Below are 27,604 nucleotides of genomic sequence, written 5' to 3'. Positions count from 1 at the left end.
AGCGAGAAAGCCGTAATGATTCTCCCACTGTGATGCTGTTTCGGGCCATAGCGTAACGGCCGGAAATTAAGGGGAAAAATCTGGCGGCACCCCACTTTATCTGGATGCTAAAAACTGCGTTCTGTAACCATTTTTTGCCCGTTCTAGGAAATTCCAACGAATTTTGGTTAAGCCCGATCCCTGTAAGCTAAAACAGATGTACATTTACACGGTTTTCCACCCTGGCCCCTGTTTGACCACGTGTTAAACCCTGCTCGACAACTCACCCTGGTGCTTAGTGACGTCACTTCGATGAGTGTTAACGCGAGTCGCGCGACGCCTCTTTCCAGCTGACTCGGACATATCCACTTGTCGAAATAGCAGCGGAGCCTTTGTCAGCGGTGCCTTTTTGTCAAACCTCATCTATCATGCGAGTTTGGTGTTCATGGGAGCTGAATTTCATTTACGCCCCTCAGAAGACTTTTTGGCATTTAAGGTCAAGCGTGAGGCCCATGTCACGCGATTGACGCGAGAGAAATGCTCGTCCGCCGACGGACGCATGCCTTTGAACGTGTCGATTTCCTTGGCAGCTATTGCCCCTCATTCAGTGGATGGGACTGACCAATTCTGGTCCGTTAATTACACGGGCGTCCTTGCCTCACCCGCGGTCACTGATTGTGCGGGTCGTGTCTCGTTTTAACGCCCGTGTTCCGTGTTAGGCTCCAGAAGGGTCCTGGGAATGTTATGAGCATCGCGCGCAGGTAACTTTTCGCACTTCCCAGTGCTGCATGGAGTAACCCGGAGACGCTTTTTGACTCCTGATGTTTTGGAGATCCGCTGATCACCACCATAGCACTGCGTATAACTTCCTCAATGTGTCTTTCTTGCATCTCACACGACACGTGCTGGACCAATGTGTTGAGCACTGCTTTACGAAGCCACAACTGACGTCACTGGTAGCTGCCTGTTCGCATCATAACGCTGCCCAAAAACACAATCCACGTATACAAATGTTTATTATGACGAATCTTCCGTCTATATTTTCACACAGAAATGAACGGACGACGTCACACAGACTACGTGACGTCATCAGAGCCGCCGACACCACGACTGCCCGAAGCCTGACGTCACGACACGCGGGCATGCCGACAGTCGTCAAGTGATGTACACTGGGGCGACGGCCCGGCACAACACACGCTCACTACACGCTCGAGGTACACAATGTACATCAAAAGTGAGGCCAAAAGATGGTGGAACCTTCGCTGACGCGACGGCCAGGACAGCTCCCGCCACACCCCGCAACACCGAGCCGCGACGTCACGCGCCACGCAGGCCCGGGTCTGGGGCCACATATGACAGAGCCGACGGGCGGGCGTGCCAGCAAACTGAGCCATGTACAAATAATGTCAAATAAAACGCTCTCCGCAGCATGCAGACTCACAAAAGGACAGCAATTGATCGTCTGTCCGCGTCCACCTGCCCCAGGCAGGCTCCCGCGGCGCAGTCACCACATCCGGGTCACCGACCATCACACGCACTCTACAACCACACCCCACACGGGCTTGCGCACGCCAGCGGGCGCACCGCGACAGAGGACAGGACACCGGGTGCAAATCGGCCCGAGACGGGCGGCGGGGCGGCGGGCGGCGGCGCGCGCGCTCGGCCGCCAGCCGCGCTCGAGATCAGCAGTTCAGCGACGCGACGCGACGCGACGTCGCGCCGCGCCGCGCCGATCGCAAGAGGTAAACACCGGACCGCGCGCGCCCGCTCCGGGACGGGCGCGCCGCACGCGCTGGCCGCACTCGGCTCCGCGGGCCGCCGCGCGAAGCGTGAGGTGTTGAGCAATCGGCGAAGAGCCACCGGCGAGCTGAGGGGTGGGGGCGATCGCCGGCGGGTGCGGCGACCCGGCAGCGCGCCCTATGGAGATCAGGCGGGCTCGGGCGGCCCGGCCGCCGCCGAACGCAGGCGCCCGTCGGCCACTGCCATCTGGCGGCGACTGCGGTCACCGCTGCTTCGGAGCGCCGCCGCCGGCGGGCTAACATCTCTCTAGATGCACGGTGGCCTACTGATTCCGGTGCAGGGTGCGCGGTTCTGCAGGTCTGCCAGCGTTTGTATGTACCTGTGTTAAGTGCCGCGTGTGTAGGCCACCGGCGGCCGGCCAGGGGCCCAGCCTTATCTGCGCGATTCCACCTGCATCGGCTGACTGACAGCCCGCGGGCCACCGCCCGCCGAAGCGAAGTGATTGGCCGCCGAAAAGCCTGCGCCGCCGTGATTGGCCGGAGAGCCGTACATGGTCGGCCCGTGACTGGCCGGCGAGAAGGCTGCTCCACCATGATTGGCAGGCGAGCCGTACATGGCTGCGCTATGGTTGGCTGGCGAAAAGGAGCCGCTGTGACTGGCCGGCGAGCCGAACGGGTTGTGCGGCGGCGGCGGAGGCGGCATCATCGACGTCACGGGAGAGGTCGACATGTGAGCTGAAAGGGTGACACGGGCGTCAGCAGTGACACCACATAGGTGAGAGCACGTGTCAACCGGAGCGGAGACAGATGACACAGGCGAACACAGGACAGGTGCCGGTACTTGCGACTTGTGTGACAACGGACATGTGTCAGCTACATAAAGACCTCATCTGGACCTCATGTACCTCACCCCAGACGGCTGAGGGAACATGCCAGCCAAGTTAAGGTCACACGTCCAAAAACGACTCCCCGCGCGTGAGAACGTATGTGATCTAAACGGGGGACAGCTGTCGATAACACTACTCCGGCACGGCGGCATGACAGCTGGACAGTGGACACAAGCGTCAGCGACGACCCGTAACCGACTGATGGAGGAAACACGTCAGCTGGAACAGAGATACACCATAGAGATCGACACCAGCCGGCTCAAATCGACCCGTAAGCCACAGATAAGAAACGGTAACGTCGCCGACCAAGTGCGTGCAACTAGAAGACGAAATAAAAGGACCGCCCTCCTCCCGTCTTGGGCATCCGCCTTCGCCTCTGTATGTGAGCGCATGACATAACAAGTCGCAGCTTGTCGATGCCTTGGGTGACTGACCTCAGGGAACAACGCAAAGGAGATACGAAACATAAATCTGACAACTCTCGTCTATGATGGCCGTGCAGGACAGCCACGACCGCATCTGCACTGGCTTGCCTTCTTAGCGAGCCGGTCAGATGGACTCTACAGTCGGGCCCGCCTCCTGCGCCTGACCGATGCCCACAACGTGAGGACCCCAGCCGTCAGGGCGTCGAGACGCACGCTCGGCGATTCCTCCCAGCCCGAACCCGTCGGCGGTACATTTCATATCACCGGGATAGAAAGGGATCCACTCAGAACGAAACTGCTCTGATTACATCGTCGCGGAGGCACCTCTCGTGTCATATGTCATTAATCTCAGTCATTCATCTCAACGTGATTCATCTTGTTACGGTGAATCTATAGTCAGAGTGGCGATTCGGCTAGGGCTGGCAGCAGCGTTATTAAGTCATCGGGAAGCAGGAAACACACGCATCAGTCACACACCAAAGCCACACAGAACAACAAACAACTGCTGTCGCCAATTAACAGCACATAAATGCGCCACAAGGAAAAAGTCATACCAGCACTAAGAAGCCGTTTCCAGAACTACAGTCACACATAGCCGGTCAGCGAGGCTTGCATAACATGGCTTGGCGTTGTATAAGGTTCACGAACGTCATTCCAAAAAACAGCAACGATACTGGACTTTTCACGACGTCCAAAGCAAAAAAAAGCCACACGTTACCCTGATCCCCATAACATCGAGAGCCTGTCCACTCATTTTTACTACTTCACATGCACACCAGACGTCGGAACTGATCAGTTCCCAGAAGTGTCACCGATGGACACAGCGCAGCGGCAAACATCACACGGACACATGAACACTGGGCGCGCTCACCTGAGGGGCTGGTGCCCAGTTTGTCGCTGGTCGACATCTTCCCGAAGGCCATCAGCGCGTCGGGGAAGTTGGGAGGAGTGGCCGGCGTGTTGGCCGGCGTCTGCAGCTGCAACAAAACGGAGGGCGCCGTCAGCACCGCGGCGGCCAACACCCGACAGCAGCACCGATTTTCAAGTGTGCGCAGCCCCATATGTACAGCAGTTATCCCACGTTCCGGAAGGTCACCAGGCCACGCAGGCTGTGTGAGGCTCCGGAGGTGCACGGCCGCGCTTCAACGCCCTCAGCGATCATTACATACAGCACAACAACACACTGACATCAAGGTTCATACGCTACCACAGGCGCAAGCTGGGCCACCCATACAGATTTCACATCAGAAACAGATGAGATGAGATTTTCAGTATCGACGCAAGACCACTCCGAAGGTCTTCGTGCCCTCTGCGCGCGCACCACAGCTTCATTTTCCTGCCTATAGATGGCGCCGCGGTTGCGCGGCGTCACACCCGGCCGCCCCGTTCAATGGCCCCAGGTCTACGCCACAAAAAAAGACCGGAATGGAGGCACCGAGTGTAAACAAACGGCCGGAAGCCGCGCCAGCGCACACCTGCGCTCGGCACCAGCGCGAGACACTGCGCGCCTGCCCCCGGCCGCAGGTGAAGCCCGGCGGCCGCACTGTCCGACCACCGCTCGGAGATGCGCTCCGCCCGGCGGCCGAGCTGGTCGACCATTCAGTCCAATCACCGCTGGTGTCGCCTCGCTGCTGACTGACGGCAAGCAGCGGCTCGCCGGCGCGGCGGCGCCGGACGCGTCAGCGCCCCATGCGCCACGCGCGCCGCGCTGTCTTGGCGCGGCGCCACAGCCCCAGGTATCAACAGGAGGGCGCGTCAGTCTGTCGTCTTTTATGCATGGCCGCCTCCGGGAAATTGGATGCGATGCATGCTGCCGCGCGCGCACGTGTCCAGTGGAGTCGGACACCGCTGATCCCGCAGATCCCCACACATCGCTGCGGTAGATAGCAGACGGACGGAGTGTGATCTTGTCTCTGTCACCTTGGCCAGTGGGATCAGCCTTGAGCGAACGCAGTGACCCCATGATAAGGATGGCCCCGAAAAGCAGGCAGCGATGGTGGGACGCACTCAAAACACATGGACACACGCATCTGCCCTTGGACTGCTTTGTAACGCATGCTATGTAGGCGGTGCGGAGGCGGCTGTTTCCTGACACAAACGGCTGTCATTCCCGGGAAACAGAAACAAAGCTGTGACAACTCTTGAGCCGATCGCCGCGCGTCCGCGCCGAGCACATCCGCCAGCGGCCCAGCCGATACTGCCCAACCACCGCCATCACAACAGTCAGCAGCAGGGAGCCGGCTCTTCGATGGGTCGACGGGTGGAACACAGTGCGATGCGATCCCCCATCCGGCTACAAGACAATACCCAAAACCGGTATCACGGCCCGATACCATTACATTTCGAAGCCCTTCAACACGAGGCTCGCCCAACTACTGCGCATCAAACACCGACACCGCACATCCCACATGATTTGACTCCAATTCTGAGTGTTTGACACCAAATCGATATGGGCCATTTCCCAACCAGCGCCTGAGAAGAGACCCGTCCAGCCCAGCCGATCGCCGAACGACCCTGGCCTCGCGCTTCCACCGCGTGGTCATTACACACCGGTCCCCTGACAGCAGGCCGGCCCGTCCACCTCCCACGGATAGGCCCATGAGCACCAGCCGGCGCTAGCCAGCCGGCGCAGATTCCGCTGGCCAACAGCCAGCGCACAAAGAAACCGGTCCGGCGGTTCACCGGGCACGCGCGGAGCCAAAACATCGCCTCTCGGGGGACGAGGCTGGGTCGGATGACCGCGCCACTCCGACACGGATCGTGCGCCGTCCGGCGTGCGGGCGCGCCATCGTTCCCGGACCGATACACTCTGTCGTTGGCCCTTCGCGAAGCCCTTGCCCTCCCGGCGGCGGGGGTGTCACGTGGTCGTTGCCGGCGCCGTGGCCAAGCGGCGTGTCGGGCCACGTGACCGCGCGCGCCGGCCCGGCACACCACGCCACGCGCGACGCCAGCGCCGCCGGTGGCGGCCACGCCAACCACCGTCCAAAACAAGCCGGCCGCCGCTCGATAGCGCAGGGGAGGGGAAAGGGAGGGGGAGGGTAGGATCGACGCCCGCGGCGGCGGCGCCGCTCTCCCACCGCCAGCCACAGCCACGGCCGCGCAGACGGGAGGGGAGCGGCACCGGCTCGCCGACGCAGCACGCGCCGGCCGGGCTCGCTTTAGACGCGGCCAGCGTACACGCGCGACGTCCCAGCGCAAAGCGCCGCCGCCACCGCCAGACGCCTCGATAGCGGCGGTCCAAAGCTCGCCCGGACCGGCCGGCTTACCGCCGATGCAAAGGTCACCGCGCGGCCCGTCCGCAGACGCGCCACGCCGCAGTGGGCTCTGTTGACGCTCACCGCCGAGACACCGGCCAGTCGACGGGGCGCGGTCCGGGCCGTGCGACGCGTCGCAGCCAATCGGAGCCGATCGCTGGAGCCGAGCCAGCCGGGCGACCTCCGCCACGTCCCTGTCTACCGCGTCTGCCCGGGACACAGCCCGGCCGCGGACACAGTCCCCGCTGCGGACACAGCCCCTGCCGCGGATAGTCCCCATCGCGGACACAGCGGCCGGCCGCGGACGCAGCCCCTGCCGCGGACACAGCACCAGGCCGCGAACACACGGCGACCAGCCACCGGCGGCGGCCTGCCAGGTGGCGGCCGCGGCGGCGTTGCGCAAGGCCCAAAACACCGGCGGCAGGACGAGGCAAGGTCAGCCAGTCCCAGCTAATGACCGCCCGGGCTCCGCGCCGCCCGGCCACACTGACACGCGCAGCCGCCACGCTGGCGGAGACGTCGCACCGCTGACAGCCGGACCGCCGTGCAGTCCCGCCCAGTCCCGCCCGGCCCGGCTCCAGGTTCGCTGGAGAGACAGATACTGCGGCCCCAGGCGGCGGCCGCGGCGGCGGCGGCGGCGGCGGCGGCGGCGGCGGGAGCCTCGGTCATCGCCGACGGCGCCAGGCTTGTTCGGCGTCCACATTCTCAGGGCCAGCGTGCCGTGCCGTCCCCAGCCAGTGGCAGCGGCGAGCCCCCGAGGCGCCCCCTGACTGGGCCCACACGAGGCAGCCCGCACCCCGCCGGCCGGCCCAGCTGTGCGGGGGACGGCGCCAGGGTCTCCCCCCTCGCCGCGCCCTTCGTCACCTGCCAAAACAGGACCTCGCCACGGCGGCCCCCGCCCGGCCAGCGCGACACCACACCTCCACAAGCGCCTGCCCGCCTGCCGTGCCGGCTGCCGCACAGCGCGTCGAGTTTCCGTGCGCGTGCGCCGCCGCCTGGCACGACGTCCGCGCCCAGCGAGAACCTGGCGCCGTGCTCTGCACCCGGCGGCGGGTGGAACCAGCCTTCCAGGGCGGGCGGAGCTCCGCAGGCCAGTCTGACAAACGGCCGGGGGAAACTGACCCGACGAACAGCAGCGGCCAACTCCAGTGACCGGCTCCGGGCACACACGCACACATACAACAAACCCTGCGCCCCAAAATCAACGACTCTCGTCAGTCATTCAAAATAAACTTCAGCACAAACTGCACCGCACGCGCGGCGACTCGCACTCGGCCGCGCGGCTTCCAGCCAGGGCGGCCGTATTTTCAACGTTCGCGGAACGACCCCTGTTTGATTGCCAACTGGATGAGCGTCACGGACAAGTCGAAAAGGGTCACTGGCCGGAAACGGGCGATCTGGTGCCGGGCGCTCCGGCGCTTTGATGAATTCGCGTGCATCCCAGAGCTTGCGTTTGGACACATCAAACCCGCGGCCTTAAAGTGCGGTAAGTGAACCGTGCATTAGCAGCTGAATCGCCATTATCTTCCACGCAACGCTCATATGTGCGCCAGGTGATGTCTGCGCGATTTGTCACTATGACACGTGATGCCGATACACGAACGGGAGCGCAATTGACACTTATTGAATTCCCCGACACGAAAGGCCACCCGGACCTCGACAGGCTTCGCGCACAAGAAATCTCACTGCTGAAGAGCATATCGGTTATCGGTACCACGGCATATCCTGGACAAGCATAACGGTTCACGTGCCCCGAAGAGCTGCGCACTGCTGCTGCAGGCTCCAGCGCAGCCGCCCGGTTTGACCGACGTGGCGGCTCCGCCAGACGAACATCACGTGCCGTGACGTCAGCGTGCCGCGGTGCGGCCGGAGGAGAGGGCGGCCCGCCGTCTGGCCGCCGCCGCCGCCGCCGCCGCCGCCGCCCGGGGACGTTAACCCGGCGCGGCGCAACATTACGACGCGGCGCGCTGCCAGCCGGCCGACGGCGCAGGGGCGGCATCAGCGCAGGCCTGGGTGGAGCGCCGCGGCCGTCACATCCGGCGGCGCACGCGGCCGGGCCGTACCCGCGCCTCCGAGCGCCGCAGGCTGCGCGACCCGTCGCGAGACGGGCCCGCCCGCCGCCGCCGGCTGGCGCCGCCTCTGCGCGTTGCAGGCCGCCTGGAGCGGCGGCGGCGGCGGCGGCGGCTCTGTGCGGGGGCGAAGTGGAGCGGCCGGGCGGCGAGCGGCGGCGCAACCCGCCCGTCGCCCGGCCGGGGTCACCCGCGCTGGCTCTGGCGCGGCGGGTCAACACACGGCGGACCGGCGGCGCCGAGAGCGGCAGCGACGCTGGCCGGCCCACTCCTGAGCCGCGGCCCCGGCTGCGGCCACCGGCCGAGGCCGTCACACTGCGCCGGACGTGCCTGGCGGCTCGGAACGCCGGTCGGTGGGTGGTGTTGAATGTCGGAAAAGCGACGATCTTCAGATGCGTTTAACTTGCGCAACACTCATACCTAGTACCAAGTATGCGCTGTCCAGCCAATGCATCGTCGGCGTGAACATGGGGGTGATCCCCAAGCCGAAGCCAGGGGACGCGTTAACAAATCACCTGCCTCTGTGGCAGGCGGCTTGGCGATGGCTCCATTTGCTGGCCCCAGCAGCTGGCGCCGCGCGCTCCTGTCTCACCGCACGGCGATGAAGGGGGAGGAAGTGACGCTGTCGACATGGCGGACAAACTCGTGGCCTCGCGGGCACTCTGGCAGCCTCTGCCCACCCGAACTTGGTCAGCGTTTCGGCCCTGGGCGGCGGACATCACGGCTCACTCATAACGGACTCAGTAGGTAACAGGAACACAGCGGCCGCTCTGCTGAGTCCCGCTCCACTTCCAGCCCGGAACACGGACCAGCCCACAGACACAGACCAGTTTCCGTCCCAGAGACCAGGGTCCAAAACCGGTCACCATCATGTTCTAGGTATCCTTATTTTTTAGACATGAGGCTATCATGGCCGCAAGCCAACTGGGAACAGCTTTAATACACGTCTGTGTCTGAGTCTCCGGCATGTGGCGTCACTTCCCTCCGGAACGTCAGCCTGGCGCCTGTTTCATCTCCTCCCCTCCTTAAGGTGGGCACACGTGAGGCCCGGCTCAGCTCCCGGAGGTACAGCCGCAGCCGGCGGCGCCGGAAGCGGGGAGGAATACCGAGAGGACGGCTCGCTGGGGGCGGGCGCCGCCGGCCAGCCACGGGGGTACAGCCGCAGCCGGCGGCGCCGGAAGCGGGGAGAAATACCGAGAGAACGGCTCGCTGAGGGCGGGCGCCGCCGGCCAGCTCGTCACAACTCCAACAACCAGGGCAGACCCGCCCCAACGCTTGGTCCGTTGGGACAGGGAAAGCCGCTCTGCCATCAAGTCCCGCCCTTGACTGACTGGGTCACCAACCTTACCGGTGCCATAGACCCAGCCCCACCACAGAGTCGCCCAATCTCACCGAAGCCGACATCGCCCCGGCAGGTCCCTGTGCGGGCTGGGACGTCTGCTCGCAGCTGAGCCCAGCCGCGGGGCCTGCTCAGGGCAGGACGCTGCGTGCGGTGAATGAACGCCGAAGCCGCTCCAGCTGCCGCCGCCGCTGCGCGTGACGGGCATGCCTCCTGAGCCACCACCCAAGCCGGCCACGGACAGCGCTCTCCAAAGAAAGCGGCGCCGTTTTCTAACGGGCCGCCGGCCTCAGCCGTTCTCAAAATGCACATGGAGAGCGGCGCGGCAGGTTCTCAGAGCGAGATCGCAGACCCAGTGACCCTGACTTCAGCTGGGAGAGTAGCTCCGAACGTAGCGGCCCAGCCGTCACGCTCCCGGAAGCCAATATCTTCGCCAATGTCCACTGCAGGTTCATGCAGATTTCACCAACCGGAAACGCAATTCTTTAACACTCGAGCTGCATAAATTGTTGAGCATTCGCATGCACACAGCTTAAACAAACGAGTTTTTTCAATGTATCCCAATAACACCCGAAGTTCAATACATTTCCATTCGACTACCATGAAAAACGTAAAATATTCAGTTTGCGAAAAGCTGAGCAACATGGCTAGAAACGCCGTCCAGACCTCGCCGGCACAGCGTGGCAGCAACACCAGACGTCCAGATCTCGCCGGCACAACGTGGCGGCGACAGCAGACAAACGGACGCTCACGGAGCAGAAGCCGTCCGGATCCCGTCGGCGCATTGTGGCGGCGACATCAGGACAAACGGACGCTCACGGAGCAGAAGCCGTCCGGATCCCGTCGGCGCAGTGTGGCGGCGACATCAGACAAACGGACGCTCACGGAGCAGAAGCCGTCCGGATCCCGTCGGCGCAGTGTGGCGGCGACATCAGACAAACGGACGCTCACGGAGCAGAAGCCGTCCGGATCCCGTCGGCGCAGTGTGGCGGCGACATCAGACAAACGGACGCTCACGGAGTAGAACACAAACAACCGTGCTGGCAAACGTAGGGCTCGATGTGTGCAGACGGTCATGTGTTCCCGTACGAAGCAAGCAAGTCCCGTACGTACAATCCGTCTGCCTTGGGCGTTTTTAACGATTTCTGTCAGGTCTCAGCAACAACGTCAGACGAGGACTTGAAACTAGCTGCAGTGTTTGTTGTTGTTCATTGGTGTTTTCGGGCGCGTCGACTTCAATGGTCATTTTGCGCCCAACCACTTGCAGTGCGTGCAAAAGTACCAGCCAAAACTCAAATCAAATACTAAACTACTAGACGCAAAAGTGCGCCAGCAATTGACCGCAAGGCCGCCAATGCAACCCTCCGCCCCCCGCCCCCCCCCCTTCCAAAGCTGATTTCGGATACACAGCGCCGCCGCTTAAACCACCAGGTCCATGTAAACTACACGGGCGGGACGTTTATTGCGTCCAATATTCATCCAACGTGTTTGCGTTTTGCTCGTAATGTTTCGGTCACAGCTTGCAAACCGTAAATCGTAGCCATTAAACGACCTCGCAACTGAAATCAGCTGACGTGATCAGACTCATCAATGGCCATTTGCCAGGCCATGATATGCGAGAATAAGCGGGCGATCGCTGCGTCGGTCAGAACTCGGCCGGTCAGATTCTCACGCAAGTCCGACTCTCCAACGCACTGCCCAGACTCACCATAGCAGACCGCCGGCGCTGTCCGAGTCTGTCAGCTTAGCTCTCGGTATTATCTCTGTGATACCAGCTGGCAGCCGTCACAGCTGGTATCACACCTCGCCCGTCCACACAGCACATGTGATACCAGCTGGCAGCCGACACATCTGTTATCACACCTCGCCCGTCCACGCGGCACATGTGATACCAGATGACAGCCGTCACACCTGTTATCACACCTCGCAAGTCCACGCAACACACGTGATACCAGCCGACAGTCGTCACACCCGTTATCACACTTCGCCCGTCCACGCAGCACATGTGCTACCAGCCGATAGCCGTCACATCTGTCATCACATCTCGCCCGTCCACGCAGCAGCAGGCGCCTGACTGGTTCTGCAAGTCTGCAGGCGAGTCTTTTGACAGTCTTGTGGCGTCAGCGTCAGCGCCAGCGCCAGCGCCAGCGTCAGCGCCAGCGCCAGCAGCCACCGCTCTGAAGGCACGTCACGGCTGCGCGCAGAATCGTCGCCAACATTGGGCTAATTCAGGCCAGGCCTGAGTGACTTTCCTCAGGAGGCGCGGTGCGGCGCGGTGGAACGCTGGCGCCGTCACAGCCGCTGCACCGACCTCCTGATGTTCTGGCCCGCAAATAGACGCCACACGATGACGAAATGCAGACCGGATGATCGTGTAATGATACAGAACGGAACCATACCGTAGCCTCCACCGGACTCGTCCCCCTCATCCACTGAACAGACGTCCCTGCTGATACAGCCGCCGCACGCCCCGCACGCTCCTGAGAGCCGCCGCAAGAACTGCCCCCGGCCAACCACCAGCGCGCGCTGCAGACTTGAGGGCGCGCCCGGTCCATCTCCATTGTCCCTAGTTTGGGCGGAGTACCACTACCAGCCGCTCCCGGCGCCTGTGCTGGTCGGTACATCCGCCTGCTCGTGCCACCTCCCCTCCCCTCTCCGCTGGCGTCGATCGGCTCGCCGCCGGCCGGAAATAGGCGTCCCCCGCCGGCCGCGACCTTGACGCCCCCCCCCCCCCCGCCGGCGACGGCGTCGAGCCCGGCGGCGGCCAGAGAGCCGACATCGGACACAGCAGCGTGCAAACATGGCACCGGCCAAGTGGCTGGTATCGGCGCCGCTATCTGGCTGGGGGCGGGGCGTCAGGATGGGGCGAGGCGGCGGGCACACGCGACACCAGCGATGACACGGCGACCCTTCTGACAGCGGCGCTGTTACTTCTTAGAAAAACAAACAGGCCCGCAGCGTCGGAGCGTCCCAGTTCCCCAGCCGCAGAACCACAGGCCTCCGGCGGCGGCGACTTCAAGGAGTGGGTGCGGCCTCACTCATTCACGGCCTGACCGAGGCTCGCGTTACACCGCCGCCCGGCTGTTTATGGACACGGGAAACCGCCGGTGACGTCTGTGACGTCAGTTCTCGGGCATGCTGCCCCGCCGCCGCCAGAACATCGGCCAAGCGATGACCCGATCAAGGGCGCCGCGGGCGCATGCCCGATATGTTGAACAAAGCGCCACTTATCGCACTTATTTTCCGCTTACTATTGCATCTTTGCTTGCATTCGAGACAAGTTGCCTTGTGACTCATATAAATGCAAGAAACACGAAATATAACAATCTGAGCCACATTTTGTGCTCCCTGCACTTCTTTGATTCAAAAGCGAATGCGTCCCCTACACAATTCAGTGGGTTCTCTGATTCACTGCAGGAGACTTACTGCCTCCACATGCATATCTTCCTTTTCATCACATTTTCCATTTCCATCACATTTGACACAATACGCTGGTGGCCACTACATGATGGGCATCAGGATTGCGCGGCTGGGAGCCCTCCTGTATGGGGGGGGGGGGGGGGGGGCAGCTGGGTAAGGAGCACACAGGGTCAAATTCATTCGTATCATCCGCATTCGCATGACAAACGCCTTGTGCGGCTTATCGAATTGCAGAACCAAACGTTTCCGCGCCTAAGCATACGGTTGTTCATTCGTGTGAAGGCATATCAAGCAGCAAGATGGAATCGCTTTATCGCACTCCTCGCGATCACCTAGAATGCAACTGGCAAACGCCTTCAAGTAAGATCGGGTGACTCAGTCGGTGCGCAAGACAAGCGTGCAGCGATCACACCGAGACCTCGGCACAGATCACACGGCCAGGTCCGTCTGCGGCCTGTCGAACGCGCTAACAGCCGAGCCACCCCATCCAGCCTGTTGAGCCCCAACAGCTGTGGACATCAGCCTGTTGAACCGCCGACAGCTGCCTCTCTGGAGCGGTCTGTCGGCCGGCCCCCTGCCAGGCCCCCTGCACCAGCCTGCGCTGCTGAGACCGGCGCCGCGCACATCCGACCGGCCTCAAAGGCTCCCCTCCCAAGCTCCAGCTCCTGATGACACCTGCGGCCACGGCCAGCTTACCAGCCGCCACCGACGCGGGGCCACCCTGACGCCGCCACCTGGTGGCCGCGCCTCCACCGCCACCGTCGGAGGGGTGGGGGGTGGGGGGGGGGGAGAGAGGACACGACACGCAGCCACACCCTTCGACTCGGCGCCCGCCCAGCATCGATCGCGACGAGCATCGTCAGCGGCGGCCGAGCACCGCCGCCGCCGCCGGCCCGGCCGAGCTCCGCGGCAGTGCGTGCACGCCCGAGACGCGGTCGCCGCTCTCGGACGAGCACCGCCGCCGCCGCCGGCCCGGCCGAGCTCCGCGGCAGTGCGTGCACGCCCGGGACGCGATCGCCGCTCTCGGACGAGCACCGCCGCCGCCGCCGGCCCGGCCGAGCTCCGCGGCAGTGCGTGCTACGCCCGAGACGCGATCGCCGCTCTCGGACGAGCACCGCCGCCGCCGCCGGCCCGGCCGAGCTCCGCGGCAGTGCGTGCACGCCCGAGACGCGATCGCCGCTCTCGGACGAGCACCGCCGCCGCCGCCGGCCCGGCCGAGCTCCGCGGCAGTGCGTGCACGCCCGGGACGCGGTCGCCGCTGCTCGGACGAGCACTGCCGCCGGCGCCGGCTCGGCCGAGCTCCGCGGCAGTGCGTGCACGCCCGAGACGCGATCGCCGCTCTCGGCCGGCCGCCGCCGCCGCGGCCGGCCCGACGTCGGCGGCCGAGCTCCGTGGCAGTGCGTGCGTGCCCATGACGCGATTGCCGCTCTCAGCCGCGCGATTCAACGGCGCCGCCCAGACGTACAGATCGGGACGAACACGAGCACGCATCGGCACCGGTGCGCGCCGACCGATCGCGCCGCAGGTGGTCCAGTGAGAGCAGGCCCGCTCTTGATACCCGGTGCAAGGTCAAACAGCCGCCCCGCAAACCTTAACAGGACTGCCCATGAAAATGTATGCCGCATACGACAGCTTCCCCTCGCATGCCACAGACGGCCGACTGGATGAACATTGCTTTCATGTTGTTATGGATGAAACCGTCATTATTACCATCATATGCATGTATTGCGTCCTGTACAACACATTATCAATACCCATCTGATATCATGCGCAAAACCACTAGCCATCCAGCATGGGCGTCCCTAGAATTTGACGCCTGGTGCAGAGCCGGGGGGCTGGGGGCGCGCTGAGGGCGAACGGGCGCAGCGGCGGGCCGCGTCGCTGATCCGAGCAGCCAGTTCCGTTACACAATCCGACTGTAGCTCTCGCGGCGACGGGTGCATGCTCTCGCTGCCCTGACCGCCTGCCCGCTCGGTGTTGTGTGGGCTCGCGGTCGGGGAGGCTGGACCCATGCGTGGAGTCGGCCCTGGCCAAGGTGCCTGACCGCCACCCGGCACGCCTTCCGACGGCTCTGGTGACGACGCGGCGGACGCCGGGAAAACCGACCGCTCCCTCCCCACAGACGGTCGTCGTCACGAAGCTCACGGCGAGTCTCGAAAGAAATGTTTTCGAGAATAAGCTGGTGTCAGCGGTCCGGAGTTCCTGGGCGCGTCGACAAGTATCAGCGATCACGAACAACACAACCTTTACGGCTATCTTGACCTCCCACTTGTCAAGGAGATGAGCGACTCTGGTCACGTAGCCTGCCGCCTTTATCTGCGTCGTTTTATCTCCTGCGACATTTTAAGTATACTGATATGGAAGCCAGAAAATCCACTTCAGAGAGGCTGGTGAATGCACATCTTTCTATCACACAAAATTTGGGATTTCAAGTTCTACCGGGCTCGTTGAGTATCTCGGCATCTGGCAAGAGGCGCAGCTTATCAATGGGGTCATGCCCCTCCCCAAAGCCAGGCTGCACCCGGGGCTCGCGATGTGGCCGTCTGCACGCTGCGTGTGACGTCACCGGGAGCCGGCCGGTGACGTCACATCTGGGCTACGACGGTCCCGGCGGCCACGTGGCCCGGTGGTGCGTCTGGGTGCGACGGTGCGTGACCTCGCGCCGCGCCTCTGGCCTCGAAGTGGGACAGCTGCGTAGTCGGGCCGCGCTGTGCGCTGATGGGGGGGGGGGGAGGGGGAGGGGATCACAAGACACACAGACACATACGCACGCACGTTGTTAGCCCGAAATATCTCGGGGGCAGCATCCCGCGACCACGGAGGGAGATGGGTACATGCGTGGTACTGACGCGAAGGCGACCCCGGTCAGCTCGCACCGGGCCTACAAACAAAGTCTTAACTTAACTCTTCCTGAAACGAGGACAACATGTTGAAAAAGTTGTGTTCCTCACAAATTCTGAAAAACCGACGCCTTGTTATCTTATGTGTAATCAATAATTGCAATGCTGTTACCTAAAACGATGTCATAATGGAGTAATCTCACGTAATATTCATCTTGATAGCAAAATTATAACAATGCAAAGAGACAACAGCAACAACAACTTCCGACAACAAAAGATACCTTACGCACCGTAAGAGTGCGATGCAACCTGTAACGTTGCGCATGACATCGGACGGACGCTCCGTATCGGGCTCAAACGATTTAGGGATGAGGCCATTTCCTGAAATGAACTTCGAGGCACTCCAGCAACGATATAAATGCAACACAAATATAAATCAACAGCCAAGGCGAGATTTCAATACAACACGTAACATCGCTCTAGCTACAGCGTCATTTCACCGAACCTGGGAATCCCACCGACAGCCAAACATCCCAGACGGGATTCTAGCGTTATCACCGGACAGCCACAGGCTTAGGCGTCTGCACAGAGCCCGTACCAGCTCCCGAGCATCACAAATGCCCCGCCTTACGTTTTCCACCACGTTACAGCTGCAACCAGCCACCATTTTTTCCACTCGAACGCCGGCATTCCGCGGGCATTTACGATTCACCGTTTCATGAGCGCCAGATCCAAGGTCGCGGATATGGATCATGCCCCTCATCAGGGCGCGGTGCGCCGTACGCCACGGCTGCGCTGGATATGCACGCCACGGCTGCACGGGACGTCCGCCTCGGCCATCCGGCGGCCATGTGTGGCGGGCACGCCCGGCCAGCGGACCACGCACAGTCCCCGAGCGCTTCCGTCTCTCCGTCGCTTCCCTTCCGCGGACGGCGTGGCTCTTCAGTGGGGACTCCTCTCCTCTCTTTTCTACGTAAAACTGAGGTGCGAGGGTGGTGCGCCGGGCACCGCGCAGAACGCCGCAGCGCCGGACCGGTACGCCGGAGGGGCAGGCGGTCCGGCCCGGACACCAGACAGACGGAACTGCCTGCGCGGCCTGTGTGGTCTCCGGGCCGGACGGCAGCAGACCGGACCAAGACTCCGAAAGGCCAGACCTCATCGAGGGGCCAGCGACGTCCTACTTCTCGTCAGAGGATATCCCGGAATCCGTTATCTCCTCGTCTCCGATGTGGGCCGTTAGCAGCTCGCCGTCACTAAGAAACAAAGACCGACCCGATGCGATTTTGTCAACGAGTTTCGAAACACCCTGTCCTGCTTCTTTTTAGCATCTTTCCCTAAAAAGGAGGCGCAAGAAGGGAGTCACCAGCGAGCGCCAATGTTCTGACACCCACGTCTCCCAGCAGCTCACGCTAGACAACCTCAGACGAACGGCCGACCCTGCCCTGTGTCGCGTGACCCACACCACAGAGTCTCGACGCGCCTGAGCCCGCGTCGGCCGCAGTCTGGTGAGGCACGGGTCAGGGCGTGCGCTGCGGCCGTCTGCGCTACGCGGACCACCGTCACCCAGCGCGCAGTCTGCGGCGCGACACTGCAATCTCCCCGTGTCAACACTGCCAGGGCCAGACTGGGGGGCCTAACGGAGATACCCCTCCCCCCTCTACGCCGCTCGCCAGCAGGCGCGGCCAAGGCAGCCGGCCGGCGCCCGGCTGGCCGGTGCCGCGGCGCACGTGGTGGCCCGCCACGGCCGCGACCCGTGCCGGCACGACAGGTTCCACCGGTCCGCCGGCCGACGGCGGCGGCGGCGCGGCCGGCAGCGCGCCTGCCAGCGGCGGCGGCGCGACAAGGCCGGGGCGGACCCCACGCGCCCACACGCCACGCACATGCACACGCACACGCGCTCGTTACAGCCATTGGAGGGGGGAGGGAGGGGGAGCGGGCGGCGGCCGTGAGCCAGTGGCGCTACGCAGTTGTCGCGGGCAGCGGCGGCGAGCGAACGGAGCGGGGCGCCGACATGCGCCGGCCGACAGGGGCCGATTCAGGACAGGCCGGCGAACGGAGCGAGGCGCCGACATGTGCCCGCCGACCGGAGCCGACTCAGGACAGGCCGGCGAACGGAGCGGGGCGCCGACATGTGCCGGCCGACCGGAGCCGACTCAGGACAGGCCGGCGAACGGAGCTGGGCGCCGACATGTGCCGGCCGACCGGAGCCGACTCAGGACAGGCCGGCGAACGGAGCGGGCGCCGACATGTGCCGGCCGACCGGAGCCGATTCAAGACAGGCCGGCGAACAGAGCCAGGCGGGCGCAGGAGCGACGACGGCTCTACCGGCCCTGCCCGCTCCGAGAGCAGGATGCGGCGCGGCCTGGCCAGAGCCGACGCGACGGGAAAGCGCAGCGGGCGCGACGGAGGGAGGCGACACCCGACGCGACGGAGGCGTCACCCGGAACAACGCCGGCCACTGACGGCCTCAACACACATAATACGGCCAGGCGCCGGCCACTGGCGGCTTCAACGCACATAACAAGAAATGGCCCACTCGCACACGGGCCACCGAGACCGCTGGTAACATCAGTATCGTCGTCTTGGCACGCTGGCTACGGCGGGAAACCAAACCGACCACCGGACGTCCCGGACCTACAACCTTACGACCGATGCCGGCATTTCGCCGCACTCAAGCGCCATGGGGCGTCTGTTTACGCCCTGGACGGATCGCCACCGCCGGCGCCGCGCCCGGAAAGAGACGGAGTACTCGCCCCACTACCGGTCGGCCGGCTGCAGCTTGCAGCTCGACATTCCGCCCTTCAACGCGCTCTCAAGGACGTCTTTCGGCGCAGCAGTGGCGACGGAAGTTTAACGCCGGGTGAACGGCCCGTGTTGACGCAGCTACCCCATGTGTCACTCCCCCGCGAAGGCGGCGCCGCGGACCGTGGCGCGCCCGAACGGGAGCCCCGCTCACGCCGCGTGAGGTGCGGCCCCAGAGCCTGGCGCGCATGCCCTGCCCTCCGTTGGTCCAGTTTCCACCCAGGCTACCCGCATCACCTTTGTTGAATTCCACTCGTGACTCATTTATGTGTACACACATGCACAAAGCCTGACGCAAATCCACGTCGGCAGTGACGCGGCGACCGCCGAGCCGCCGCCAGAACAGGCCTTTCACAACCGGGCGTCATATTCCCGAACACGGCCGCGAGCCGGCCTCGGGTCCGTCCTGCCGGCACGTGCGCACGAGGCAGGGACTCACGCCGACATCGAGTCCGGCAGCCGTATTGACGCGGCCGGCCGGGCACGCAGCTCCGCTTATAGCCGGGTCGATCGCGCTCCGCTCCGGTCTGGCCGGCGGCGCTCCCTCCGCCCACGCCGTGCGTGCCGGGTCAGGGGTCAAGGGCATGCTCGCTCAGCGGAGCGCGCCAGGTCAGGGGTCAGATGACCCCGCCGCGCTGGGCGGGACGCGCCGGGTCAGGGTTCGCGGGTACCCCGTTCGGTGGGACCGGCTGGGTCAGGCGTCGGCCGTTCGCGGTCAGAGGGCAGCGGCGGACTGGTCTCCGGGGTGAGAGGTCAGCCGCCGAATCGGATCTCACAGCCAGCGGCGTGCGTTCGCAGCGAGTCATTCGCCCGAAAGTTCCGTAGGTCTGTCCAGCATTTGTTCATAGTGGCGGTGCTGAGGACGCGTGCCAGGCCGGGAACAGGGCCCCCGACACAACGAGGCCAGAGGACGCGGTTGTCACACACAGGTAGAACGTCGGACTTCAAAGGCAGCAACTCGGTCTCAAGCTTAGGACAATCATCCTGTTCCCGCTCAAAGAGCAAACATCATTTTGCGTCTCCGACCCCGACACACACCACGCAGCCTGAGATTCAGACCTGCACGGCATCCAGCACAGGCAGGCCAAGCCCAGAGCCGGCGGGGTGAAGCCGCCAACCCGGGGCGACCAGTGAGGTCACGGCGGCGGTGTCCGGTGCCGGCGCCGTGACACCGCGCGGCCGAAACAGCCCGCTTCGCCGAACCGGGAGCCCTTTCGGCCCGGAAAACGGCGCCGTCAATAACACACTGAGCCAGCGCTCGGCCGGCAACGTTACCGAGGGCCATCAGCTAGCCACTGCGGCGGCGTTTCGTGCCGGAACAGAGCGGGGGCGAGCGGCGCGAACGGCGCCACGGCTGGCGTGATGTGTCCGTTTAAGCCAGCCTGGAGTCTGATTGACAGCGGGTGTGGAATCCGCACGGCAGGTGTGCGGAGAGGTACAAGCCTAGCTCATAGACTGAAGACTGATTCACAGATCTGCTCGCTGCTCACCGCAGCCCTGCCCCGTTCACCTGCCGCCTTACTGCGCGCCGTGTTGCATGCCGCTGCGTGGGACTGGAGCCAACTCGCACAGCGCCATAGAACGGCACTGTCCCATTCGAATACACCGAAACAAACACACGTGCTGCGTACTTGATCGCCAGCACGTGGCAAAACCCTGCGCGCCATCGATCCGTCACACGATCATCGCCCCGGGCCGTCACCAAAGCCGCCCGCCCGAGCCAGGCGAGATCATTGGCCGGCTCGCCAAAACCCGCGCAAAAGACCACCGCCAGCTGCCAGGCCGCGGCCGGGCGCGCACGCTGTCGCTCTGTCCTCTGTTTCTGCCCTGCCATCTGTCTCTGCTCAGTCCTCTGTCTCTGTTCTGCCCTCTGTCTCTGTTCCGTCCTCTGCCTCTGCTCTGCCATTATCTCTGTTCTGTCCTCTGTCTCTGCTGTTTTCTGTCTCTCCTCTGTCTTTCGTCTCTTCTCTGTCATCTGTCCTCTGTCCCCGCTGTCATCCGCATCCGCTCTGCCCTCTGTATCCGCTCTGTCCTGTCATCTGTATCCGCTGTCCTCTCTCCTGTCCTCTGTATCCACCCTGCCCTCTGTCCTCTGTCGACGGCCTCCAGGCCGGTCCGAGGTGAACGCCCTTTAAAACAGTACCGCGGCGGCCGCGGCTGCGACTGAGCTGGCAGCGTCGCGTCCGGCGGCTCTCATACCTGGCCCGCAGCGCCGCGGCCGGAACCCACGCACAGCGCTCGTTTGAGAACCGCCAGCAGCCGGGCCATGCCAAGGAAAACGTCTGTGACCCGCTTAAAGCACAAGGTGGAAACATACGACGTAGGGGCACGGCGCGTTTTCATTTCCTGCTGGAAGCCAAGGTTACACGTCACGGCATGGACCGAGTCGGGCAACACCGAGTGCGCCGCGTGGCGCATGTGGTCCTTCCATTTCACCCGTCGTAAAAGACCGCCGCACCTGGCTCCGCTAATCTGACGGAGTTTATACGCCGCAGCGCAGCCCGCTTCTCGTCGGCCCGAGTGAGGCTGGCGGCTGATCCACAGGACATGACAGACCGAAGCCGGCCGGCACAAATCGCCGAAAAAGCGCCGGCGGCACGTTTTCCGCCGCCGAAAACAGGCCGCCTGCCAGTCCACGTAGCCCTCTGAGATCCGCCTTAGTATCACAAAATTACGATGTGAATTGCTCGAAGAAGCCGCGAAAAAAAAACGCTCCGCAGTCGCGCGATATTTTTGGCATCGCGTATAGAAACCTCGCGCGTCTTCAGGCCATTTATTTTTACATGGCTACCTTTGCTTTTTAACTGTCGACATTTGCTCACACACATACAAATACCTGTCGACATCTGATAGGGGGCAGCCACCACCACCGGTACACCTTGCATACGCCCCTGGATACGCCCTGCTTACGTGAGCGCAGTGTGTTGGTCGCGCCGCCCGCCGCCGATGACCCCCCCCCCCCCCTCCCCGATCGGTCTGGCCGACCGAATGACACACGTTCTGCGCGCCAGGTCAATAGCAGACACATGACTTGCCAAACACGACAGCGTCCGGGCCGATTACGTTAATCGAGAGCCGCTGCCTGACGCAAACGGCGTCCGGTTCCGGCCGACGCTCGGACTCCGGTGCACGGGAGTCCGGTGCGCTGGATCGGACTCTGACTCCGGTGCGCTGGCCGGCTCGGCCCGGTTGGGTGACGCGGCGAGCGAGGTCACCGGCTCGCACCGCCAGGGGGGGGGGGAGGGGGGGGGGCGGACCTGACCCGCGCCGGGCTCCACCCGTGACAGCGCGGCACAAACATCCGCCTCCGCAGCCGGCACAGCCGCCGCCGTGCTTAGTCGCTAGACAAAGCCGAAGGAAGGCTCTAGCCTACACACCCTCTGCCCCTGGTGGTGCAGCGATTTATACTACAGAGATCACCTGTCGGTGCCGGAGGACCCCCAATGTAACTCGTCTTAATACAGCCCACAAGAACACGGCACCGTTCCAAAACTTCCAACCCACAGCGACCACGCGACCAGCCTCCATGCTCAGCGGAACTAGCACCTGTATTCACCCAGCCAAAGGCACAGAAGGCCGGCCGGGTCCGTCCCCACGCTCCTGCTCGCGACTGCAGGCGCTGCAGCCCGAGCTTCTGAGTGCTCCCCGCGCCTGGCTGGACAGCACACGCGTCCGCCGACACGGCGCCTCCGGGCCCTCGCACGCGTCAGGGACGTGCTTCGCCGGCCCGCGCTCAGTTCGCCGCGTCTGTCCGGCAGGCTGGCAACGCCACCCCGTTCGGATGGCGTTGGCACGGCGTCGAGGTGCGCTGACAGCGGCGCTGCCAGCCGCGCCCTCGCCGATCGCGGCCCGATCCAGGTCACGCGGCAAAAACCGGCCGGCCGCGCGCCGCCGGCTGCGGGCGGGCCGGGGCCCTGCCGACGCGCGGTCACGCAGGCCGGCCTGCAGCGGCCGGGCCGGTCCTCGGCGGACCAGCCGTGGGGCAATACCAGGTGATCGGTACCGACCACCCGTGAAGGGAAACACCAAGCGGCTATTACTTTGCGCCGTATGTGTTTGGCCTGATGGCGTGTCTGTAGACGAACCGAGTTACGTGGGCGCCGGTGGGTGCGGCGCCCCAAATCCCGAGTCATCACCGGCATCAGACACGGCTCTGCAAATGCACATTCACCGCCAGTGGCAGCTGCCGCCGCCGCCGGAGGTGTCACGCGCCGCGCGCAGACGGCCCGGGCGACGGCAGTGCCGGCCGGCGGCGCGGCCGCCGTTGACTGTGCATCCTCAGCGCCGCCTCCCGCTCCCACCCAGCCGCCGCCTACGTCACCGACAAAAAAACACGACCCAAAAAAACACGCGCCGCGTGCGTACTCGCCGGCTGACCGGCCGGGCAGCGGCGGCGACCGGAAGCCGGCCCGCCACGGCGCCGGCGCCGGCGGCACACGAAGGAAGCGGCGGCGCCGGCGGCGGCGGGGGTGGCGGGGCGGCGGCGGCGGCTTAGCGGGTGCGTCACCGCCCGGACCTCACACGTCACGATCGCGGCCCAATACGGCGCGACGCGGCGCCGTGCGGCGCCAATCAGGCGGGACCGGCGGCCGCTCGGTCCACCCCTGTGACCGGAGGCGCGGGGCCGTCCGACCGCACACCTCCAACGACACCGGGCCGGGGCCGGCGCCTGACACCCTGACACCCTGACACCCTGATTGTCGCCTGGCTCGACCTTGGGGAGTTTACGCCAGGCGATGGACGGACGAGTGTCACACAACACGGCAGGTCCACGAAAGGGCTGGAGCTCTATTACTTCATGGCTTGTCTGGTGGCCTGCAGGAATTCTGAGAAATATCGTTTCGTAGTGAAAAATCCCGCGTGACTAACAACACGTGCATCATTGGGGCATGTGTTTTGCTTCGCGGGATGGTTTTGGCTAACATGATGCACGCCATGTCTTAAATACACGTCACGCCAGTGGCGTGTATCCAAGAACATATTGGCTACAGCGTTAAGTTTCCTTTTCTCGTTAAATCAGAGCAACCGCACACTTTCCGGAAACGTTCTCGAGAGCGGTTCAGCGAATCTGTATCAGGCTCATGCACAAGATGTTGCGGGTCGGCGCGGCTCAAGGCCGCCTGGCCATCCGAACGTGCGGCGCTCGTCTCTGAGAGCCTCTAAGGAGCGACAGCGACGCGGAAAGATTCGCTCGAGTCCACCCGATGACTTGTGCCGCTATCTGACCAGTGCCGCTGAGTCAACCCGCAAACAGCAGGCCCCGCGATCGCTGTCCGCTCTGCTGGGCCGCCCGATGAAGCCTGGTCGAGCGGGCCGCAGCGATGACTGCGCGCTGGATGACTGGAGTCTGGAGCGCCGCGACGCTGGGGTCAGTCGGCGCCCAGGTCAGCTCCGGCGCCGCCGCATTGGAACGGACCGCTGACCGTCGCACGTTTCATAACTAGCCACTTGAGGCATGTCCCCGTTTTGGTGCTGCATGCTAATCGGACCGTCGGGGTCGGAGAAACCGCGTGAACCCAGCGACCCCGGCCATACGACGCCGTAGTTGAGCTTCGGCTGCGACGTGAGTGGGTCTACGCCTCTCACCCTTCGCCACTGGCGCAGGCTGCATCAGCCATCGCCGGCTCGGACCAGCGGTGAGGCAATCCCGGTGCACGGGTCGCCGACATACGCCGCAGCCGGCCGCCGTGCGCGTGGCCGGCGGCGCTCTGGGATAATCGGGCGCCACTGACGACACAGCCCCGCCCGTGGCGGCGGCGGCACAGCACGCCTGCAGTCGCCACCCGACTCCCCAGCGCGAAGACATGCTGCCCTCTTCAATCACATCTGGAAGACGGCTGTGTTTCCAGTGAAATGCAACTCGCGATAACGGTAAGCGCAAATTGAGGATGCAACCCGCCCTTCTGTTCTGAGCAAACCCTGCTTCCATCGAACAACAATCCGCATATCGGATCATGAGAAGAATTGCGGTGAATGGGGCGAGTGTTTGCCTTGTTTCCTTCCACGCAAGGCTGCACAGCATGGGTCAAAAGCGCACGGAGATGGGCAGAGGGAATTTCGCCTCCTCTGTCTGAAGCTCTGTCGCGACCACCGCCACTGCATGGCACACACACATCCACGACTCGTCACGTGACTCGCCCCCATCGACGCACCCTCCCATGCGCTGGCTAGGTCACAGCAGCCGTTAGCCACCTGGCGTAGCGAGGCCAAAGGATAAAACAAGACAGCACCAAAAAGACAAAAAAATAACTCGTCCTCGCGGCGAAAGCCGGCCTCTGCGGCGGTCCTGGCGGCGGTCTTCCCCCAGATCCCGTGCCGATCGGGTCCGACACACCCTGGTAATGTCTCACTCCGCCGCAGGCCGAGCTGGCCCATCCTGCAGCTGACGCACGAGCCTGACTCCCGTTCTCTGTCGTTCTTCTCACCTCCTCCCCTCCCCCTCTCCCGCTCTTCTTGCCGTCCGGCTGCTCTGGAGGCGGGTACGGGGCGGGCAAACCGGCGCACGGTCACGACCGTCCCCTGCGGCTGCTCTCGAGGTGGGCACGGGGCGGGCAAACCGGCGCACGGTCACGACCGTCCCCTGCGGCTGTTCGAGTTCAGCGGTCAGCGTCGCCAGTCGCGGCCCATCCGTGACGTGACGGTGACGCGCCGCAATCTCCCGCCGGGGCGATAGTGAATGCGCTCGCACGTGAGCCGGATGAGCCCGCCTCGGACACGACCGATTGCCGGTGCGCTATCGGGGCCGGGCGCCGAGCCCACCTACCATCTGGAAGCTGTTCTGTCGGCTGCTGGTGCCGCATCCATTACATGCCACGGCCGCCTCCTGGAAGAACATGCTGAGCGCCGTCTGCAACACACAGACACCGGGTCAGGTCAGGTCAGGTCGCAGGGACAGACGGGGCGAGAGGACGGTCCCGTGACGGATGTCTGGCTGTCAGTCAGACTGGCTGGATGTAAGAAGGGCGAGAGTACATTTTCCGCGACCAGACCTGCCGCCACTAGACCGCAAGGCCGTGACTAGTCACACAGACTGACAGAGGGTACAAACTACCCACCACTTCTCTAGAAGCTGGCTGTTTGGATCACGCAATCAAATGCAGCCTCACTGGGTGAGGTAAGTTATGCGCATGCCTGTCAGAGGTAAAATATTATAAGCAGCCTTTGATATCAGGATCCAATGTCAACACCAGCATACACATAGGCCTGTCCTGACCTTTGCATTCCAGTCATTTCCAGTCGATACTAAATCTATCCATGGCAGAAATTGATGATGCGCTGCACTTTCGGCCGCTCCGGGCCCCACGTCCGCATTACCAGTCCATTTTCAAAAACGCCGCGCGCCACAACACTGACTGGGCACCAGCCGACAGACCGGATCTTTCCCCTCCTCCCCCGGAGGCCATTAGGTCACGGGGAATGGGCTGGGTCACCGCAGTGCCGTCACATCACGTCCGGTCCCGGGGCCATGGTCGGGTTACTATCACTCCCCGTACGCCGAGCCAGGCACGTGGCATTTCAATCGGACGCACGGCGCAAAGGGCGCGCGGACGCGGCGCCGCCGTTCGCCGCTGGCCAAATGTCACCCGGTCCGACACGATCCGACCCGGTCCCGGTCCCGCAGGGTCCAGTTATAGCTAGCGGTGGCGCCCCGGTCCGGCCCGATCCGGCCCCGGTCCCGGTCCCGCAGGGTCCAGTTATAGCGGCGGCGCCCCGGTCCGGCGCGCCGCCGCCCCGGGCCCGGCCGCCGCGGGAGGCTGCTGCACCCGGGCTCGGCTCGGCCGCCGCCGCCTCCGGTGACGTCACAGGAAGCCTGAGCCCGGTGACGTCACCGGCCGGGCGCCAAGGCCACGGGCCGGCTCCGAGCGGGGCTGACGGCGCCGGTCACCGCCGGCCCCGCCTGTGTTGGAGGCGGCCGGCGGCCAGTCAGCGATGCCACAGGATGAGACGCACGGTGGGACAGAGCAGGACTCGACTTGCCAGCGAACAGCTTGGCAGAGCAGGGGGACTAACAACGATGCCGGTCTGGGGGAGAGGGGGGGGGGAGGGGGTAAGAGCGCCGAGCGCTGGCGCCGGCTGCAGCGAACATCATTCCATGCCCCGCGAGCGCCATGCCAGTGTTCACAGGCCCGTTTTATTGCTGTTACTACCAGCGTCAATTTGGTTAGGCATCAGGACTTCTATTTCAAGGAAATCAGATCTCAGCCCCCCCCCCCCCCCCTGCCAGCCACAGCCACTGCAGCGCCATCGACCTCACATGATGCGCCACGGCCGTGCCGCCCGCCGAGCCGTCGAGCCGTCGAGTCGGGAGCGGAGCTGCCAGTCGACAAACGACCTCACAAATGGTCCAAGTTTGGACGGCTGCTTTCGACTGGGCTACCCCCAATTCAGCGCCAATCCGGAGACCCATCCGGCCCGCACTGATGAGAATGGATGCCACCGGCTCGAAAGCACCGCAGACGAATCGCGAGTCGTTCATGGCACAGCCAAACGAACCAAACTGTGTGCTGAAGGCGTCACAGGGACGAATGGGGTCCATCACTGCCCCAAGCAAGCCGTTTCAATGCCGCACACGGAAACACCAGAAGCAACACGACAAGCAAAGCCCGTCGCGTGAATAGGCCACTGCTAAGGGGCGGATCCAGGGAGGGGTGAACCGGGCTGTGATCCAACCTAAGATCGCCAGAATCGGTCCATAATGGCATATTTCATGACTCTGAAAAACACGCAAGCAGCTATCGACACGAAAAGATACTTAAGAATATTCCTGGAGGTACTTGGAAGCGAAATGTTGGAAGCTTTAGAATATCAGAACACCTTTTTTGGACCTCGCTTCCACGCTGACGTTGCCTT

General features: G+C 63.7%; 1 protein-coding gene across 2 annotated transcripts in view; it reads right to left on the bottom strand.

The window, feature by feature from the left end:
• Positions 1–1,769: 1,769 nt before the first annotated feature.
• LOC119096070 (UBA-like domain-containing protein 1) overlaps positions 1,770–27,604 on the bottom strand; it is a 38,192-nt gene continuing 12,357 nt past the window's right edge. For both annotated transcript variants that reach the window (XM_037218927.1, XM_037218928.1), the window contains exons 2-4: positions 25,518–25,601; positions 3,902–4,007; positions 1,770–2,453 (exon numbers count right to left, since the gene is read on the bottom strand). In XM_037218927.1, the coding sequence (XP_037074822.1) occupies positions 2,152–2,453; positions 3,902–4,007; positions 25,518–25,601 (492 nt within the window). In that variant the 3' untranslated portion in view covers positions 1,770–2,151. The remainder of the gene's footprint in view (positions 2,454–3,901; positions 4,008–25,517; positions 25,602–27,604) is intronic.

This window comes from Pollicipes pollicipes, unplaced genomic scaffold (genome assembly GCF_011947565.3).
Source record: "Pollicipes pollicipes isolate AB1234 unplaced genomic scaffold, Ppol_2.1 Scaffold_4219;HRSCAF=4965_pilon_pilon_pilon, whole genome shotgun sequence".
Lineage (NCBI taxonomy): Eukaryota > Metazoa > Arthropoda > Thecostraca > Pollicipedomorpha > Pollicipedidae > Pollicipes > Pollicipes pollicipes.
Note: the sequence above shows the minus strand (reverse complement) of the source record. Positions and strands in the feature narration are given on the sequence as shown.